The 22432-nt window shown below is 38.1% G+C and overlaps 1 protein-coding gene across 1 annotated transcript in view; it reads left to right on the top strand.

The window, feature by feature from the left end:
* Positions 1-284: 284 nt before the first annotated feature.
* CNGB3 (cyclic nucleotide gated channel subunit beta 3) overlaps positions 285-22432 on the top strand; it is a 68685-nt gene continuing 46537 nt past the window's right edge. Inside the window, exons 1-3 of the mRNA XM_063327145.1 lie at positions 285-392; positions 2965-3040; positions 15274-15385. Of these exons, the coding sequence (XP_063183215.1) occupies positions 285-392; positions 2965-3040; positions 15274-15385 (296 nt within the window). The remainder of the gene's footprint in view (positions 393-2964; positions 3041-15273; positions 15386-22432) is intronic.

Here is a 22432-nt window from a genome sequence, read left to right as displayed (position 1 = left end):
TCTAACCAGAAATTGTTCTTTCTCCTCTGAATTTGTGCATGAAAAGTTGATTCTGTATATAGTATAACCATCAAGACTAGAACTATGTACATGATAAAACAAAAGTACTAATGGTGAGAAAAAGCCACGACTGAAACAGACTGTGCAAGGAATTTAAGGCATTAATCAGACCTAAACCTGATTAAGTGTCTAATTGGCTTAAGTGTCTAATTGTAAGAAAACACGTGCTATATACCTGTTCATGGTAAAAGAGTTAGAGGCATAAGGAGAGTTGAACAGGCAAGATGTTTAAAAAAATAAAAGCAGTATTTTCTAGAGCAAAATTATCACCTGAGGAAGCAGATTGCAAGAATGAAGCTGTCCCTCCACCACCCAAGGCACCTACAGGCCAGGTATAGTTTTTATTGCCTAATATAGACTCAGTAATATTACCTTTTGTTTAGAAAGTAATTATGTAAGTAAATGGTAAAGGTTGGATTTTCAAACATACTTTCTGTGCATGGTATGAGCCTTTATTTAGCAAAATCCTTTATTCCCCTCCTCCCTCCTGCCTTTTCTTTATGAAGAAAATACAGATTTCCTCCTTTTGCAATTGCTTACCAAATAGAGATACCCTGAAATAGTACAAGCTTATGAGAATTCTTGATCAACGTTGCAAATGGAGAATTAGAGATATTGGTATGGCTGCTTTTGATGTGCTGATGTATTCCTCTTCATCTTGTTCCCTGCTGGCAGAAAATGTCGGTATATCCTTTCTGAATTTTGGAATGGCATATAGGTATATATCAGCCTGCTTCCCTATAACTGTCGGAAAGGCAAAGTAGTTAAATAGCTTTTTTTAAGATGTATTTTATTTGTCTTAGTTTTACTAATATAAATCCTGCTTAAAAAATACAGTAAGCCATATTAGTCTATGGTGTCTATTTTTCATTTAGTAGTTCTTTACTGTAAAAGTTAACTCATTCTTTTCATTTTAATTAATGGAATATTTTAAAATGAGACAGAAGGATAGAAATTCCTTCACTTTTCCCAATAATATCTTAGAGAGCGTTTTGGCTTTTTTTCAGCTTGACATTATCAAAACTTTACTAGACAAAATGGCAACAATTTAGGATTTCACCAAATAATTAGGAAAGTGAAATGACTTCTTTAGAATCAGCCTGAGCTATTAATCTGAATTCATGCTGAATGAAACAATTGAAACTCCACCATTATACAGTTAATGTAAATAAGCAGCGTCTTTTAACAAATTCATATCAGTTGAGAATATACAAAGACTCTGACTTAATTTTTGGGAGCCTTGATTTACATGTATAAGAGTTCCACAAATTTTACAGTTTTAAATAAAACTGATAGAAACATAAGTGTTCGTAAGACTGAATCATTTCCTAGAATTGATGTTTTTTGGAAGTTCATAGGTTTGTACAACCTCAGGAAGATCTGTGGTTTAATCCAGCCTAACTACAACTCAAATCTGATTTTTTATTTATTATAAATGTGCAAAAAAATGTTGTTTGATGATCCATACTGCCATCCACACAAAATGTCAAAAATGTCTATGTTCAACAAACTTCATACACTGCAGATCTGCAGGCAAATTATTGCTCATGCTTCTGCACGTCAGTTTTCTTGGGTCAATAAACCATTGTCTTGAAAGAAGAAAAATCCTGGATCTCAACAGCTGATTTCTATGCAGCCTGATACCTCACTTGGCAAACTGCTCTAGGAAAAACATACGTATTTAGATTTCCCTGGAGACATGGATTACTCTTTTCACCAGAATAACTCCATACATCACCAAACACTCAGGTCGTATCACCATCAGCTGCACTATTATAGGTACTGTTAAGATGGAAGCAGATGAATGGGTCAAGAATTAAGCATTTTCTGCCTGCAAGGAGATACCAACTAAAGAGAAAAGAAGAAACGTACATAGTATCTGGTAACTGTAGAGCACTATTCTCACATTAATTTCTTATGCTATTAGGAGAAAGCCTGAAACAAAGAAAACAACCTTTACAAGAACCTCTAGTATGCACAGAGATTGATTAGACTTTAAATTTTCATTTATATATATAGTATCTAATTTAATTATTTATATATATATGTATATTAGAACGTCAGTGCCAGATTGTCTGAATAAAAGCAGACAGGAAAAAAAAAACCTTTCATAGAAAGACAACCCCAAATTAATCTCAGAAACTCAAACAAAGAGAAGGTAATTGAGTTTGGAGATAAAAAGGGGGGAAAAGTGCATGAAGACCTGAAATCTCCTAAAGTAAAATAATTTTCCATATGATTGTACTATCTAGTATCTTTCTCTATTAATCATCATGATAAACACCAGGAAAAAATCATTCTACCTGGTATAAAAAATGCTCATGGCCTTGATTAGCATTATGCTGCTACATAGCGCTGTGAACACCTGAGACTCCCCATGCACTTCTCACTCTCTCCTTCAAGCCAAGATGAACCAAGGTACAGACAGATACAGGAGGGCTTGGTTCATGGATCTAAGCCAGTAAGTGCGGGAGGAATTTAGTTTTTTGCAGTGAAAGTTGATACCGCCTCTGTATTTTGTAATGACTGAGATCCGTCATTGTGGTAAGGTAGCTCAAAACATATCAGGTCTATCAGCCCAGCAGAAGGTTTAGGCAGGAGAAGGACTAATTCATGAGATGCAGCCTGGCTTGTGAGTGGCAGCACTGAACAAGTCAGCATCAACAACTTGAACGAGGCTCTGGGCACATGCAGAAGCAGAATCCCAGCATCCAAGTACTTTTATGAACCCATCTCTGGAAAATCTTGTCCAAGAACACACAGAGAACACCCAGGAACAAAGTTCAGTGTGTGTCAACTTGGTTAATCAAATTTCTAGGAGAATGTTGCAGACATCAAACCGTCCTTATCATTCTCATCAACGAGCATCTACAGTTTCTAATCCCGTTGTTGTTTTTTTTTAAGGGTGAAAACAAAAAAACAGATGAACCACAGAAAGCAGAGGCCAATAAGAAAGCTGAACCCGAACCAAAGCAACAAGGTCAGTAATAAGCTTTTTATGAGTATTCAAATATCACCTGGACAAAATATATGTACACTATATAGGGCTGTAAATAAAATTGTTCTTCTTCCAAATACTCTGCCAGGTGCTGATCTTGTTTTTTATTTGTGGAAGAAATTAAGAACTCTGAATTCCCATTGACCCCAAACCAGTGATTTGTTACAGAAATACAAGCACTATCCAACAATAATAAAAGGCGACAAGGTTTCAAGCACACAGTTCCTTCATGAGCTTGTCCACTTTAATGAGCTAGTCTAACAAAATCTATTTCCTCTTATTGTAAGTTGACTTCTTAGAAACTCTACTTTAAAATAAAGGTATTTAGTATGTTAAGAAAAAAACCTGCCTATTTTTAATGTATCTTTTGGGTATACTTCTCATACTGCAAAGACGAGACAGGCTTTAAACTATCTGACATTCAAATCTTTCGTTGAGCAGCCATTCAAAACATTTTTCCACAAAAAAGGCAAGCAAAAATTTAAAAAAAAAAAAAAAAAAAAAGTGTCATTAAAAATTATTTGCCATCAACATTCAGAAGACATCCAGGACTAGAACAAAGGAACATAGAACTCAGGGCAGTAACTCAAGGTTAAAATGAGGGATATATCCCTTATAAGGATAAATAAGGATATCCTTATAAGGATAGATATGCCTAAGTAGCCGTTTGCTGAAAACAGTGGCAACTGGCCATGGCTATTCTGCCCCTCTGTTCCCCCACCTCCCAGTAGCCTATTTTGCTTATACCAGAACCAGAATGACTGCAACAGCCACCAAAATTAAGGTTCAGGATGGGTGAAGCAACAACTATTGCTGGGCCATGTCCCCTCTTCCCTCCCTCACAGCATCAATGGTGCAGCTCTTTCCTTTTCCATCCTCCAGCACCGGAGGAAAACACCAAGTCCAGTTTTCCTGGCACCTCATGCTTTTTCTTTGGGAGAAAAATTCAGGTTCATTTCACTGGAGCAGTGAGGCGTGGGCTGAGGAACTTCCAGCTTTCTGTGATGAAGATGATTTAAGGAGAGAAGAGTAACGGAAAAAGTCTACAAGGAAACTTGCATAATCCTTACTTGCGTTTTGTGTAATTGTAGCAAGTACCGCAATTCCTTTCCTCATATAATGAAACTTTAAACTAAGTCCATTTTAATGCAATTATCTTGTTATATAATGACTGTACCACTAAATCAAGGGAAAACAAAATCTGACATGAATTAAATGTAGCAATAAGCCAACAACTGAAGAAATAAAATCTGATGTTTCGTGGCTTTTTAGCAACATTAAATCACAGATGCTATCCCATGACAGAATGAAGTGTCATTACAGAAAATGTTTTTGTTTCCATCTGATCTAATTTTACGATTAACGTAGCTCATGAATCTATATTTCAGGATACTAAACTACTTTTTTTTTTTTCCCTTCTAAAATATAAAATAAGTGGTGGCATAGAAGCAACTACCTCATCAATTACTTTAGGAAAATATAAAAACATAGTTAGGCTCCATGTTTGGTTTTTGAAATCCATTGTTTTCTGGAAGGTGCTTCAAGACTCATTTTCAAACAGCCACAAGACAGTTTCTCCTTTTGCATCCAGGTATTAATGAGTTAGATAGACAACAGATATACAAGCCAGAGAACTTACACAGGCACCACACCTCAGGACAAGCTTATGAATTCCAGTACCCTATATATAAGTCCTCACCATCTGAGCTGAATAAGGAGCTCCATTATCTCTGGGTGGAGAAGTGAGGCTGATCTCAAGCAGTTCACAGGAAGGTCTAGGTAAAGACTGCTGCAAAACTTGATGAACTTTGTATCAGACCTAAAATCATGTGGACAGCTGCTCAAAAAAGGAAATGAGAATACCTGTGGGTAAGCAAAGCACAAGAGACCAGAGAAAGCATTTTGTGGTGTAAGTACAAATTTGGAGAGAATTATTAAATGCGCAGCCAGGGCTCAACCACACTAGTTAAGGGAGATCATTGAAATGGAGAAATTAAAACTAGTCAGATAAAAGCCTTTCCAAAATCTCTCATTAGTTTCTCTAGTATAACCAGAGTAAAATAGACCAGCAAAGCCTCTAATCATAGTCCCATTTTGCAGCTCCATAGTCCTGAAACACAAACCAAAAACCCAAGTAGAGCTTATCTTAACCCGCTTCTTCTCACATGGCCAAAACCAGCCATCACCTTCTCCCTTCCTCTTAGCACTTCACAAGGCAGCATGATGTTCCCAGCACAGATGAGAACTCAGCAGGAGGCACAATTGTAGCCTGTTTGGTTAAAACTTGTCCACTTACATCACTCAGCAACACCTGGTACTTTTGGCCTCTCTGTTGGCTACTCATTGCCTCATGTCCACCTCCTCAGATGTCCTCTCTCTCACTAGCTTGCTTTGTGATTAATTCTCTGCATAAGTAGTTCACTCTGTAATTAATTATCTGTTCTTAGTCAGTTTGTTCCATAATGGGTTCATTTTTTAATTTATTCCCTGCATTTATTTATGTACTTAACAAAGTGTGATTCACCTAATTACAGGTTCTCCGTGATATTGAATCCAATTGCTATAGTTTCTTTGCATATTTATCACCTCCCATAACTGACTGGCTATAGAAATGCTTCACTTGTTTCACACAGTGTTGTTCAATAACTCTGTTGGTGGTTATGCTATTTAGAAGGCCACATCCAGCCTCCACCTGCTAGCTGGTGCCTGCATTATCATGCTCTGTATCACAAATTTTTTCACCTACGTAGCAGCTCCTTCCAGTATGATTCTTTCCAACCCACCCCTTTTCTTTCCCTTTCTCTAAACACTTCTCAGCACCACATTTAAGCGGTGCTCTTCTGAAGTATGTCCTCATCTCCTTCTCCATTTTCCCTCACTGGAAACAATTTTCCTGTTTCAAATAGTCTGGTTTTTGGTCTTCCTACTTCTACTAAATCAACAAGTGTCTCAAAGATTTTTTCCAGATTCACAGACATGTTTATGCAGCTTTTGCTAAAATCCCTACTGACATTGCTTTGCCCTTGGTAGGACCTGAGTGAGAAAGCTAGACTAAAACTATCACAGGTATTTCCATACATGCTACAATTGTACCCCTGGAACATAAAGCAGACAGAATCTCCCATCTGGGAGATTCCCATGTTAATTTTCAGTGATATTTAGTATCTTCAGTGCCTAGATGCTTTGGAAAGCACACAGAGGATATATAAAAGGTTATATACCTACCTGCAAATTAAATGCAAGTGCCATTCTATAGCATGTGAGATTTTAGTGCTTTTGACAGAGTAGGAAAATCTATATCCTAAGTGAGAAGGATTTAAAAAACAAAACACCAGCAACCGAGAATTTTAATCAGCATCCCTGACCGAGTAGCACCTCAAAGAAAGGTCTGCTCAAAAGGAATTTCAGTCCACTCCAGACTCTCTCCCAGTGAGTATACTTCTGTTTCGGTACTCGAGGAATATTCACTTTTCCACTGTATATTTGACTAATAAAAGAAAAGCAGCAGAAGCTGCTGCTATCTGCCACCCTTCATATATTAGCCTAGTTGTTTTATAATAAGGGAGTGTAAAACCCATATCCTTCATGTTCCAGTAGAGTTCCCTAACTACCCACATAAAGTTTATACTAGAGAGATGTGGGAGGAAATTCTGTGGCCTTCCTAATTGCTGGGCCACTGTGCAGAAAAGAATGCAAAAACCTGTGAAGTCTGAGAAGACTGAGTACAACACGGAGCCCGGAACTAACCTAGAAGCTAATCGAAACACTAACCTTGTAGGAGGAATGAAGAACTTTGATTTCAGTATGTACTTATATTACAACAAAAATTAGTTAGGAAAAATTAGTTCTCACAAGGGGTATTTGACCTTATCGCAAATAAGCAAGGCCCAGCGCCAAGATTTCCTTTTCTTAGAGGAAAACTTTGATCACTAGCTGCTGTATAAAAGATGGCCAGTGCCTCTTCCTGTGGATAGAAATAAAGCAGATGTATTTGTTGAGAGTACCAAAATCCTGTTGCTGTGAAACCCCAGCAAATTTCTACTAATTAGGCACCAACTAACTCTATTCAGTTTACAACGGAGTTATAAGCCCCTGAGAAGGGACATTTGAATGAAATGTGAAATTTTGCAACTAAAACCTGCCTTTGTCCTGTTATGAATCTGCCTCTTAAGCTGCTTTACTAAACCTGTCCCCTAGCACCTCAAAATCTAGGGTTAAATGAGCCGTTTGTGTTTTAAAAAATACAAATCAAGTACAGCAATTTGATATAATATGCTGCAGCTCAATGAACCAAACCTGTCAATGCAAAGAGACTTTTAAATAATAATCTTATTCCTTGTCTTCTGATCCTTTTACTCTTCACTGGCACTCAGTCAACAGGCAGCTATTATTCGCATAAAATGTATTTTTTAATGATTACCAAGAGCTTGAACATGTTTAATCAGCTTGCTTCCAAGCTGATGTGATGTCTTTTAATTCCTTTCAGATCTTCATTTTTCACATGAGTGACAGGGCTAAATGCTAGGAAAACAAACCCAGCTTCTTCGTATACTCTTTCTTTCTTTACATGGAAAATAAACTTTTATAATACTTTTGTTCGCCACTGAAGAGGAGGGCTGACTTAAGATGGACCTGGTTTCTGATTGTTTTACTTCAACCCTGCTGATTTCTGAACTGTGCTCCCCTGCACAGAGCATTTTTTCAAAAACTTGTACTTGGAAAGTCACAAAGGTGTGTATTTTGTAATGTCAGAGATGAAGCTTCTTCTCTCCTTCTTCCATAGGTTTCCTGTGTGTTTATTTTTCTTGACATCTTCATGACCCTATAGCCACATCTTTCATGGGCATAGCTCAAGAACACCTCTGGGAGGCAAGGACAATCAGGCAAAGGATTAGCTATGTCAAAAGTAAGCCAGGAATTTTGTAGACCAGTTCGCTCATTCCCACTCTACTACTTCAAATGCAAAGTCGCTCTTTACTCCTGCTATTTAAGAGAACCTGTTCTCCATGTTATTTAGCAGGTGGTAACATTTGAGATGCTATTTAGGACTTCTAACCTACTTTGAGACTTTGAAATAGTTTGCAAAAAGAGGAAATGACAAAAACATCACTGTTTTTAAGTGCTTAAAATTACATTTCTAAGGGATATATGTCACTGAGATAGCTAAAAAAACAGATTACTCAAACATTAGCTACTCTGCCTCCTACTAGCAGGCTCTACCCATGTCTTTATGCAGTGTTTCTGATTTCAAACAATGCTATCTAATCTTAAGTATTTCCATGCAACATTAAAATCACCAACATTGTTGTTTGTATATTAACTAAAATAGTTTTATCATATGAGCACAAACACCAAGCTACAGAAGGTTTTGAGGCAGTCTTTAAATCTACATATTCAACAGAACAATGATAAAGGATTCCTTTATCTTTGGCTTTTTCTGTCACAGATGAAATATTTGACACGGTTATGATTTAGCAGCAATTCAAGATTTATTAATGGTTTCAGCTGGATCAAAAGGTTGAATTTTAGCAGCACTTAATCATTAACCAATTTCAGGATTAACAAGGTGATTCAGTAGAATATGTTGTAATTAAAAGAGTGACTTAATTACAGATTCGAGAATGACAAGATTCACATTAACTTGCTACAAGGTGCCCTAAATCAAAATATACGTATGTACATATGTATAAACACAAAACATACAAACACATACCATTCAAGGGGTTTCACACACACATTACCCAAGTCTGGGTTGGGTAGGACCAGAGTCCCTTTGCAGTGGGTGACCCCAGTGAGCTGACAGGTGCCCCTTTCAACTCCAAACACTCAGACGGACAGAAATATTTGGATTCAGTGACATATATACTCAGGAATACATTTAACTGCTACTATCTGTCTGCTGACATTTATTTATGTCTTTAACACTAAAAAATCACATTTTATTTGAAGTTTTTCTTCTCTCCATTTTATTCAGTAAGGATAATACATTTGTGATGATAGAGGCCAGTTATTATGGCTATGAAGAGTGTATCTGGACGTAACTGATGGAAGAAATTGAGCTTTTAGAGCCAGACTAGTAACTAAGAGATTTATGTTTTATTACTTTCTGGAAGAAAGTCCCTTCAGAGTGGCTGCTCCAGAGGCACACCTCCTGATGCTAAATAACCAGTAAGGTTGGTGGTTTCCACAACACAAAGTGCTTTCTTTCCTGTCCCTAAGCCTCCTGCTGCTGCTTGCATGGACAGAAGCAGGGTTTGTGTAGTAGAAAAGAGACTGCTTGCTCAGGCAATCTCTTCTCTTGCTCTGAACTGCAGGATGGCAGCTCAGCTCCTCCATCTCCATGTTGACCTTCAGAGGGAATAAGAGGAAGGAGCTGTTCTAGCCAGCCTGGAGAGGTGATAATAGCCTTTTGCAGGTCTAAGGCTTTTGAAGAACACCAGTTACAGCAGGAATAAGACTGGAAAGTAGAACAAATGATGAATTAGTGTAAAATGACTGACTTAATCTGCACTTCTGTTTGCTAAGTACTCACTATGTTAGGAAATAACATTTTATGCTCTACTGGTGGAAGGTTCATGATAACATTCATAGCCACAAGCTAACACTTATCTCAGTGGATCCATGGGGTTTTAGAGTCCTTTGCTGACATTGCCTATTGCCAGAAGGAAAGTCAGCAACACCTCCGTGGGGCTATGTCCATGACAGATGGGTTTTTTATCCACAAATACTTGTGTAAGCTTAGGACTGAAGGCTTTAAAAGAATCAAAATTATTAAGGCAAGAACGCCGTCTCTGCAGTGCTGTGTCCTGGCATTGACAAATCTGCCTATACCAACAGCTTCCTCTGTGGAAAACAGTCCTCAGGCCTAATGCCTACAGCTTTAGAACAGCATGCACAGTGCTAGATTTTAGAAACGTGAAAATGGAGTTGGTCCTACATTAAACTACATTTACTAATTATTTTGCTACTAAATCAATGTCTTAGTTTAAACTAAGAAAAACTTTGCCAGCTCTTCCAATGTTATGCTTAGCTCCTGTCATGGTTTAACCCCAGCCAGCAACTAGGACCACAGCAGCTGCTTGCTCACTCCCCCAACTGGGATGGGGAAGAGAATCGGAAGAGGTTGAGATAAAGACAGTTTACTAAGTAAAACAAAAGCCATACACTCAAGCAAAGCAAAACAAAGAATTCATCCACTACTTCCCATCAGCAGGCAGGTGTTCAGCCATCTCTAGGAAAACAGGGCTCCACCACACCTAACAATTTCTTGGGAAGACAAGTGCCATAAGTCCAAACGTCCCCTCCCCTCTTTCTTCATCCCCCAGCTTTATATACTGAGCACAACATCATATGGCATGGAATATTCCTTTGGTCAGTCGCAGTCAGCTGTCCTGGCTCTGTCGCACCACAGCTTCTTGTGCACTCCCAGCCATCCTGCTGGCAGGGCAGCGTGAGGAGCAGAAAAGGTCTTGGCTGCTTAGCAACCACGAAAAACACCAGTACACTATCAACATCATTTTCATCTCAAATCCAAAACATAGCACTATACCAGCTGCTAGTAAGAAAGTTAACTCTATCCCAACTGAAACCATGCCAGCCTCGCCTCACAATATTCTGCTTTTTATGAAGCCTGAAATCCTGGTTTCCTGTGATTATTACAGTTTTAATAAAAAAAAAACTCCAACATTCAGGTTTTTTGAGGTGCAGAGGGAAAAAAAACCTAAATTATCAACCAAAAAGGCTTAAAGCCCACAAATAAATACAAAATATCCTCGTTTTTGCTCTGCTGCAAAAATGGGAAGTACTCCACTACAGGCTATTCTGCAAGTGTATGCGTGTCTGTGGCAGCAGAAAATCAAATGAATTTGGAAAGGCTGTCAAGAGTCTCTGTCCAAAACTGTGAAGTGAAAAGTGCAGATAAAAAATTCTTTATGGAAACATGACTACAGGAGCTGAGCAGCCTCAGAATAAGTTGGATATACTCCTCCACCATGCAGAGATCTTCTGGCTACCCTAACCTGATCCTGCAATACTGTTCCAATCTTGGTTTACTGGAGGTATGAAAATAGGGGACAAGAATAAATAATGAAGATTTAATACTACTAAGCTTCCTCTGGGAGCATTGTCAACCTGACTAAGGTAACACAGGTTGATGTCCCACCAATAGCCTTTTTTTATGACTATTTTGCCTGGCCTAAGTCTCTCCTGGAAGAACAAAGACCTGTGGAAAATGAGCACAATCTGAAAGACTAAGAGAGTGAAACAAATTAGTCTTACAACCTCCATCTTGTTCCTTGCTCCTTGCTATCCTGGGAAAATCACTGGTATGATGAGGTTTCAGTGGGGTCTCAATTTAACCAGCTACCTTTTTGATGGATTCTACTGAGCAGTGTTTTGCCCACAAAGTTATACTTCCACAACTGAAGCTTTTCCCTTCCATCTTAGAACTGGCAACACTTATCCCAACTCAATTTTAAATAATATTACACTTATAGGGAGGCCAAATGATCTAGAATACATTGACACCAGTGGGCTGCATTCCTCAACTCCCACTACTAATATATTAGCAGCTTTACCTACTTATATGCCAATATAATGTGAATGCAAACATTTAGAAAAACTCAAATTTCCTCTTTTCTCAAATAAGCGTGGAACTATCTGTTTTTAAAATTGTTTTAGATGTTGGTGTCTTGTCATAATTCTGTCTCCTTTTTCTCACTCATGATTTTTTTACCATGACCAAAGTTATATAAAGCCAATAGAAGATTTCTTTGTTGTCCTGTAAGACTTGCCATCTACCTGCTGGATTATTATTTATTCTAGAAACCAATTGTTGTACTCTAAATGTCCCCTAAAGTGACTGCCACATTGTTCTTAAGGGCATTCATTCCTTTGGGTCTGGTCTCATAAATCAGAAGGGCATGAGCTAGAATTAAGCAGTGAAAAGTGACTAGGGTTGGTTTTTTTTAAATGTGACTACACAGACAGCCCTCACAATTTCACACAGAAACAAACTAAGACTTGACACACAGCTGGCAGTGGTGCTAGGCTGTCATATCCTAATCCTAATGCAAATAAGCCCTGTGCTGGTCCTGGAGATTTATGAACTCTAAAAACTTGTGGAAATTTGGAATATTCATGGGATTACAATGTTTTCCATTGGTTTGAGTCCAGTCAGCATTTAATGGTTAGTGTGGGTTCAGGCCTCAGACCGAATACCTTGAGAATGTCTAGCAGGCTGAGAAAGCATTATCCTTCTGCAATGAGATGCTTATATGCAAGCACCATATTTTTTTTTACTTTGTGGTCTTGCCTTCCCATACACATGTTGTCATTCCACAGATTGATTGTCTTATTCAGAAACCTGCTACTCTATATAGTCTGTCTACACTGGCATTTTATTTCAGATGAAGAATGCCCTTTTGAAACAAATCTCCCAGTTGTCCCCTAGTGTGTTCTGTTTTTTTCACCAAAACCCTCTAGGAATGCATGACTTATTTTCTTTAGAATAAAACTCAACCAGAAGAGGCACTCTGTGAGTCAACGTACTTTACTCAAGCTGCTGACGGTCATTTATTTTGGAGGATCACAACAGACCTGGTTTAAAATACAGCTACCTCAAACAGATATGTTTTGGCATGGATGCCAGGCCGTCAGCACCATTTCACTGTTCTGATTGTTCCTGGTTGTATTTCCTGCTAGTATAGATGTAACTACTGGCAATTACCATAACAAAGAAAATTCCCAAAGCGAGGTGATTATAGAAATGTTGAGATTGGTCTTGCTGTCACTCTTGAGTACATGGCTTTTTTGGCTGGTGGAGTCGGGGCACAGAGAACTGGGAAACTGCAAACCATGAATTCAGAAGGGGAGCAGAAACCACGGCAAGTGCTGAAATTTTTGGCTCTTGCATCTTCCTTTTTTACAGCTTGTTATGTTGACCACAAAACCACAGGAGGATTGTGGGCCAAGGAAAGCACAGAGTCAGTAGCATCATTTGTAGAGATCCCGTGGGGTAAGGGTTAAACAGAATTTTAACAGGTTAAGGTTCAGTAGCAAGACCAACAAATAGGTCCAAAACCCCTTTATTTTCTGTACCTGCAGCTCGTCTGAGATTTTCTGACAGAGAACGTCCATGAAATTCCTAGGAAAAATAAATGTTATTTCACCATGATAATGTATTCACTGTGCTAGAAGCCTGAATCCATTTTAAATTTCCTCCCTCCTAAAAAAAAAAAAAAAAAAAAAAAAGTCTTTTTGACTGGAACTCCCAGAAAAGCATTCTGAAACTCTCTAATCAAATGGTAAGAAACTTTTTCATCCTTTCTTGAGCCTTCCTGGGGACAGGAACATCAGCAGCCCTCTGCTTCCTCACTTCCTCGCTTCCCTGAATGTGTGCTAATCTGTACCTTGAAAATTACCTGGCATATCCCTCAGGCAAGATGAAACATTCCCTAGTGTTATATTTCCAACAGACTTTTCCTCAAGATAGTGCTGCAACACTAACCGCTGCAGAAAGGAAACAATAATCTGCATTTCCATTAAGTGGGCAAGATACTGTTATCAATTTAAGCCATAAATCCAATTGAATGTCAGAGTTTTTAATGGAATTCCTCAGAAAAATCTTCCCAGCTTACAGGTGATAAGTAATACAGATCCTGCAGACTTCATACTCAATAATGCTAAATTTCTCTCAGTGATTATTTGAAAACTAATCCCCAAGTTGACCAGCACATTGGGGAGCATGATTTTCTTTGCCTTCTATTCAGTTCCTTGTGTGACTCTGGCTTGAGTATTTCTGGCATTTTCTTACTCTGCAGGTAAAGTATCCATAGATACCTCTGTCTGAGTTTTGTCTTTGATCCTGTTTAAGAAAAGAATTCCTGTAAGAGCAATAGGGCTCACACAGGGCATTGTCGCTTCTTAACCTGCGTGCTGAGAAAAATCTTCTCTCTAGAAATGCCCCACTGGTCCTGTAATCAATTGCCCATCCAGTAAAAGTCTGAAAGAGCTCAAGAAACATTTCATTTGTTCTTAAGAGAAGCCTGGAACAAAAAATATTATCCCAAATATGAATAAATGATGGTAGGAGTGTAGTTTGGTTATCAAGTGCTGTAAACAAACTGACCCGCTGTCCTTCACTAAGTTTTGTTTCAATGCCATTTCAAGCAATCACTTTCCATCCAAGGAGCTTACAAGTTTACTGTTGTGACTGCTTTTAGCCCTCTGAAATGAATAACAGCTCTCTAAATATGGAGATTAACTATCAGAAAACTAATCTTACACTATCTATCCAAAATACTCAAGGTTTGTTCTTCTTTGAGCTGTCTTGAATTTAAAATACAGCCTGCACAACAGGTTCCTGATTTATTTGCTATGATGCTTTGCTGCCAAGATTTTTCCTCTGTAATCACATTACTTAAACTATTTATGAAGGCTGAGTTTGTTCCTTCTTTATGCAAAGTGTCAGAATGAAGACAGCTTTCAAATTATTTTTCAGTATGAACATTTAAAATAAAGATATAGGACTACTTGGAAAAGTTAATCACATAAGGCCACTTAGGTGGCAAGAGACTATATCATTTGCATAGAGTTTGCTTCAAACCCTACAAACTTCCCACTTAAACTCCTTTTAAAAAAGTTGCTTGTAACAAAAATGAATAAATAGACTAGCCAAAGTTCTACGTACTCACATCCTTAATTATATATTTCAATCACAATTTACTCAGCAACAAACAGAACTGTTATGGCATCTGAAGCAACAAGAGGTTAATGGCAATTCAAACACTGGTATGAATTAGCAAATAAGCTACTCTTCATTTTTCCTCCTGTATTTCACAAGGCATTTCTGGACAGATCTATCTATCTGACCTCCACATATTTTTTTTTAAATAAGCACGGACTAAGATTCTATCGTACTGCATGTGTTCTTGTTGCTTATGAACATTGAAGACCTCTGTATTGACCATTGTTGAGCAGGGTCCAGATGCATCTATATTAAAAAACACAAATAAGTTACATATTCTAAATGGTACACTCATGATAAGCATGTTATAGATCTATGCAGGAAATTATTCAAAGATCAAGTCCCAGAATCAGTGTCATATAATGCTCATCCACTGAAGAAATAATGGCAGCCAAGCTGTGATTCCTCCAAAAGTATTATCATAATTATTTAAAAATTAGTATTCAAAAATTGAAACCTTTTTTCCTAGATACAGTACCAGTAAAAGCACCTGAGCCTCCAGAAACTGAAAAACCAACTGAACCAGATAAGACAATTCAACAGGAACAGCATCAGCTCAATGATGGGAATGAAGATGCTAAGTGAGTAAATTAAATTAAAAAATTAAATTTTTTTTCCTGACATCTTGACTTAGTATTTCTGTGTGCCATGCCTCCTGTCCTGTAAGGATCTGAAGAGCTTTATTTCAATTCTAAGGCACCATATATATAAGGAATTCATTTAGCATGTGCTTTTGAAAGTTTGCTGTGTATGTCATCCTAAATTGCAGGAATGAGGAAAAGGATTTGCTCAGCTACACTTATATACTAATTTTAACAATGCTGTTGCTCAGCTATTATTTCTCTACCTGAGCAAAGAAGTAAGTCCCAGGATTCTGCCCTGAATGGCTGGAAAGTTTGTCACATCATTCTGACTTCAAAGGTTTTTACCCCACATGGTTTTTTTGCTGAGTTATACCATTAAATCAACATTAGTCTCTGTAACCAGAGGATTAATACTGTCTCTTCCTGAGAAGAGACAACAAATTAAACAGTAATGGTCCTTCAGGGGAAAATCTGGGGTCATTCAACATTTGGAAAAAGCTTAGGTGACTGTTTTCCTAAAATAGAAATAAGTGTGAAATCTAGAAAACAACATACTTGGAATACTCTACATTCATTACAGAAGCGTAGATTCATAGAACAGCTCAGGCTGAAAGGCTGCTTCAGAAGGAATGAGGTCCAAACTCCTGCTAAGAGCAGGAAAAATTTGGAGGTTAAACCTAACTCTCAAGTTAGATCAAGTTGCCCAGAACCTTGTCCTGTATAATTGTGAATGTATATCTTCAAGGATGGAGTTTCCACAGTTGCTCTGGGCAATCTGGTCCATCGTTTGACCATCCTTATTGTGAAAATTATTATTTTACATATAATCAAATTTTCCCTTGCACTAACTTGCTTCTGTTGCCTCTCATCCTTCTGCTGTACCTCCAACAACAGTCTGGATCCATGTTCTCTATAACCACACACTGGGTAGTGGAACACTGCAATTACCTCTATTTTCTCAACTCTTTTCATCTGCAGTCTGAACAAACCCAGCTTTCTCATCATCTCCTCATACGTCCTGTGCTCTATTCCTCAGTCATCTTAATGGCCCTCTGCTAGTGTTGCACCATGTGGTCAGTGCCTTTTAGGTAAAGGGGAGACCACAGCTGGAATCAGATGCAACTCATAAATGTCAGAAGGAAATAACCACTCCCCCTCAATCAGCTGGCTGTGCTTTTTCTAAAGCATAGCATGTAGTTAGCCTTCATTGCTGCAAGAACACACTGTGGATTCATATGAAATTTGATGTCCACCAGGACCCCCGGATCCTTTTATGCAAAGCTGTTTTCTAGTCAGTCAGCTCCGAGCCTTTACACTTTCATGGGGTCATTCCATTCCAGCTATGGAAACTTGCATTTGCCTTTCCTCAGCTTCATAAAGTTCCTGCCAGTCTGTCTCCCTCAGCCTGCTGAGATCCACTTGAGTGGAAAAATATGGATACACTCAGCCCAGAACAGAGTAGAAACTCCTCCTGCTTGCTTTTGCCTTCTATTATTTTGATTATCCTGATGACACAAAGCAAGAGTCTTTCCCTGACATGGAATTATTTAATTTATAGAGAAGATTAGCTATTTCCTCTCCTTCACCAAGAAAACCTTTGTAGTGCAGCAGCAAGGAATACTAATGCATACGCCTCTATAAAATAATACATGCAATTAAAAATAACTCTGACTAGAGTAACTGGAAATGTTATAAATAACTTGGTAATTTGAATGTGAATCAGTAGGTCAACAAAGAAAACCTAGATAAAGTGTCTCCTTGTCGTTGTAGGATATGTTATTAGATGCTTATAGTTCCACTGGTAAATCCTGTAACCATGGTTCACATAATTACAATATGCTCATGAAACAAAGGAGTATGTTGCTTATTAGTAGAAAGCAAAATCTGTCTGTTAAAAGGAAATTAAAAATGTTGATGTTAAGTATTCTCAGAGCTGTTCTGATTCACTGTCATGTGTGCATCCAGATATATCTAGTCAGTCTAATTTGAGCAACGGTTTCTAAAAATACAGTAAATCCGTGGTAAATTCTGTCAAAACAGTTACTCGCTAAATTCTGCAGGAGAGCTTGGGAGGCATGGTACTGATGTCATCACATTGGTATGAAACTAAACTAAACGGATCTATTATACGGCTTTCAGAGCTGGAGGGAGAACCATTTTAAAAATGTGCCTTTGAGAGAATTTAATTCATTGCCCCTGAAGATTCATGGGAGTATATTCAGACACTGTTCTTGATCAAGGTCACTACCTTATTGCGTCTATGTGTTCGAATTTACTCACTAGAATATTTTTAAGGAAATCAACTGTCTTTATCACATGAGAAAAGCTGCATAAATATGTACGCATATGGAGAATTTGTGTCAAATAGATACATGTAGTCTACAAAAACAGCAGAAAATTAAACATGCTCAAATCACTCTCTAGCACTGAGGCCAACTAGAAAAATACAAAAAGCCTCCTGAAAAAGTGCCAGTTGTGAATTTTCTTTGATCAATGCTAATTTCTGGGTATTCCCATACCTGGGAATTATTTGGAAAAGTGCTAGTTTGACTAGTCAGAACTGTATCAAGGACTGTTCATACAATTCAACAGGATAGTCAACTGACAGTCCCATTGTCCGGGAGTTTTCCCTGTCACTGTTTAATCTAAATTTGGATAATGTCCAAATGGAGATTAGTTATAAGTGGTGTCCCTTGGGGATCTGTACTGGGAGCAATGCTATTTAATATCCCACACAGACAGCGGGATCAAGTGCGCCCTCAGCAAGTTTGCAGACAATACCAAGCTGAGTGGTGCAGTTGATTCACCAGAGGGAAAGGATGTCATCCAGATAGACCTTGACAGGCTTGAGGAGTGGGCCCATGTGAACCTCATGAAGTCCAACAAGGCCAAGTGCCCAGAGCACCTCAGCTTTCAGGGAAATGATGTTAATAGAAAAGGTTTCACCATATTTTCTGTTACTGTGACTTCTAACTTTTTCAAATGCATCTATGCAGGCTCAGATACATAGACTAAGGAAGAGGGATGAAGGCCGTTGTCCTGTTTGAAAATGTACACTTTTCATTTAGAGCAGACCTGTGTTTGTTCATGCAGAATTTCAGGGGAAATTAATGAGCTTCCATGTAAGGACTTTAAATTTAAAATCTTAGGTAATATTGTTTTATGAACAATGGTACTAATGTAATTAACATATCTGAAATCATTAGGACTACTTATACGTATGATAGTTTACAAGATTGTGCACCAGCTGTATCCTTCTTCCAGTTCAGCTGCATTAGAGTAGCTTTTTACTCATCGTCCAGCACAGCCTGTATTATCTATTAATAGGAAAATAGGGTTTTGAACTTCCTCTGAAAGAACAAAACATTTTTTTCTCTTGCTAAATGAATGGCAGCTTTGACAAAGACTGCATTTACTCATGAAAATTCCCATAGAAATTGTCCATGAGAAAAAAAAGTAAGTCCGGCTTTCCTTCTCAGCATTTTCTCATTTTTGAAATACAGAAGTATACAGCGACGGATAAACAGTAGAGAGACACAGCACTGGTCTCAGCCACCTGAAGACTATGTCTGAAAGAGGAGACACACAGGAATGGCTGATGTGCCAAGGCGCTGAATTACAGCTGAGGGACTGAAACTTTTAATGCCTGTTTCCTAATGGCTTAGATTGGATTGCACACAATTCTGCCCTGTCTGCCAATATATTGTTTCTTCCCTCCATCTTTAATGATAATGTAACAGAACGATAGGTAATTTCCATGAATTGCTATTTCCTGAGCAATAATAATCTCTGGGAGGGAGGGCTAAGACTATGCTGTGTCTTCACAGCAAGAAATGAGGGAACAGAACAACACTCAGGACCTAATTTGCACTCTAATAGAAGACAGTGGAGTCTTATTAACAAGGAACTGGCATAAAACATCATTGCAGCTTTTATAATATATTGAGATTGCTTTCTGTTGGGGAGGGTTCCTAAAAGCGGGTATGCGCATACACAATCCTGCAACTTTTTGAAATGCAGTGCAAGCATTTCACATGAGGTACTGCACAGCACTTAAACAAATGCGGCGTGTCGTCACCAGGGAGGTGCAAGGAGCAGCCCCTACCGCAAGGACTGGGGAGCTGACAACATGGCGGGCAGGGCAGGGGCCTCCCCAGCCAGGGCTCAGGCCCAGCCCCAAGCAAGGTGGTCAGGGCGGGCACAGGGGCAGCAGCCAAGGCCAGCCCAGAGCCCAGATCACCAGGCAAGTCTGTGGTGACAAGACTTTTACCTTATGGCCTTGCACCAACACAGGGGCACCTCAGAAACACACAGGAAGGGCAGCAGGAAACTGCCGTTTTACGAGACAGATCTTGAGAATAAAAGGCTCTGATAAATAGACAATATGATGGTTTCTTCTGGTTTTGAACTAAAAGAAAACTTTTTAAATATGGTGAAAGAAGCATTGGCAATGTTATTTCTCTGCAGTGAGATAAACCCAGAAACATACCTTATCAACAACAAAGTTGAAGGAATATTTTAGGTACCAATAGAAAAACTCTCCTGACTCCAGAACACCTTGTTCTGCAAATGGAATATAACTATTTGTACACAGGAGAAAATGACATAACATGCTTTGTGAGGGTACTGTTCGGAACTCAAAATCTAACAAAAAAATATTAAAATGCCATGATTTAGGTGATCTCAAAGGTGACATAGGAGAGGCAAATGTGAGACCTTTGTATGATCCTACACTGAAGGCTGGGAACCAACATAGACCCTGTGGCATACGGTAGCTGATGAAGAGGAGAACTGTATAAAGTGTTTTCACATGTAAGAGTAGAGGGGAGACAGATGCCTAAGGAACAAGTAGTAGTTGATTGTTGATATCTGGCATTAAGGGATGAGACAAAGAAGTTGCAGCAAGTCCTAGAAAAAGTAGAGTATGGAAGAATGGTAAACAAAGCACCTGAGTGTATAGATCAGAGAAAATGGGATACAAAGATCCACCATGACCTCTTCTCTCCTCTGTGTCTTTTAAAAGCCTTTAAGCCCGGCTAAAGTGGTAAGAGTGTTCCATCTTCCCAGATTACCAAGGTGATTATGATGTACTATTTATACTAAGGCAGTACTCTGAAACCCCAGTCAAGGATCATGAACCCTACTCTGCAAAATGCTGTGTAAAATGACAATCCATATTTGCAGGCTGCATATCCAAGAGTACATAAAGAAAAAAATACATCAGGTAACCGGGACTTCAGATGCTTTTAGATTTCACCTCAAGATCTTACATATTCTGGGTTATGTTTTGAGAGGAACAAAAAATTATATCTGATTACACCACCTTCAGAATCTAGGTATTGTAAACAAAACACACTCATATAAAATGCACTAAATAAATTTTAATAAAATATAAAAATTATACAAAACACATTTAACATTCCCACCCAGCAAATATACTCTTCTTATTTTGCTTTTGCAAATTCAGAAACACAGCTTTCAACATTTTCAAAAAAAGGGGGCTCCAGTGTCACAAACTGCCGTATGAGTGCAGGTGTTTCAGGAAGACTGAGTTTTGTGCTCGTAGTTTGCCTTTTTCATAGACATATCCTATTACCTCATAGACTATACTAGTCTTTTTCAGGCCTATAAAGGAGATTTTTTTTTCCGCTCTAATTTGGCTAATGGCAAAAAAAGATAACAAAACAAACAAAGATTAAGCGGCAATTTGCTATGTGGTGCATAGCCAGGTTAATAAAGAGAACTCCTGCTGGTAGCATGTTCTTAGTGAGTAATGCACTTCATTTAGCTCAATTACTTTGACCAAGAAAATTACCGTGCTTATTAGTGCTTGCCATCCACTAGTTGCGACACATCAATTCACCAAACAGATGCATCTTAGAGAAACTATGTCCTACCACCAGAACAAAATCTCAGCACCCTGGTGAAACAGACCCAGTATCAACCCTCTGCAGGGTCTCCAGAAATCCTTGATTACTGTAGGAACATCAGGGACCCAAAAAGATGGCATTCATGGCACTAAACTCCAATCAGTTTGAGATGAAGTAAAACAAGGCCAATGCTGGGTACTTTTGAAAAATCCCAGTTGAAACATAGTTACAAGCGTATTTTGTAAAGGACTAATACCTTTCCTTAGTTGTTTCCCGCTAATCACTGCAGTAAACAGATGGAACGCATCCAGTACATTTTGTAAGTCTGACTGAAAAGACATTAACGGATTAAAAAAATCAAAATACTTTTCTTAGCACTTATATTCCTTCTGCTTAGGTCTTTCTTTCAGAGCTTGTCACTTTTAGTGCTTTTTGGATTCAAATTTCTGCAATGGCTAAATTGAGAACCTGCAAATTAAATAGAAAGGTGATGGTGTGCTGCCTGTTCTAAAATGGATTAAACTTGCAGTAATCATTGCTGAGATGTATTTTCCTACAGCCTTTAAATTCAATCCATTCTGCAGGATGCAGTTACCCGTGCTGTTTAATGCCATTCACCCTGAATGACAATCAAGTAGGTAGCCTGCAGTTTATAAGGTAGCAAATTCGGAAGTTTTCCCTTGAAAACTAAATCAAGCAAGTAAAGGGACAGGAATGTCATTCTACATGCTGCTTCTTTTTCATTTTTTTTCTTTCTTTCCCTGTATTATTTTAAATTATTTGTTCATAATATTCATATATATTTATTTCTGACTGCATAAATGGGAGAAATTATTTTTTTAGAATATGTAAGAAAACAAGATTATAGTTTGACACTGATTTATTGCTTTAATTAAAAGCATTTTGTGTAAATCCTCTATTGATCCAAAATTTTTCTAAGTAAGAAGATACTTTTTTGTGAAGGAAGAAACAATAATTTATTAAAATATATTATCTCTGCTATTATCTATTGAATCAATTGCAGGGTAAAAAGCAAAGCAATGAGAATTGTGACAGGTACACTCGTGTGTGTAATATAATTGCACCAAACAATTACAAATATAACAGTGTCTTCATAAATCTAAAAGACAAATCTAAGATATAATGCTTATTATCATTTAGTAAAGGAAAACTG

Source organism: Chroicocephalus ridibundus, chromosome 2, assembly GCF_963924245.1.
Source record: "Chroicocephalus ridibundus chromosome 2, bChrRid1.1, whole genome shotgun sequence".
Taxonomy (NCBI): domain Eukaryota; kingdom Metazoa; phylum Chordata; class Aves; order Charadriiformes; family Laridae; genus Chroicocephalus; species Chroicocephalus ridibundus.
This window is presented reverse-complemented; position numbering and strand designations above follow the sequence as displayed.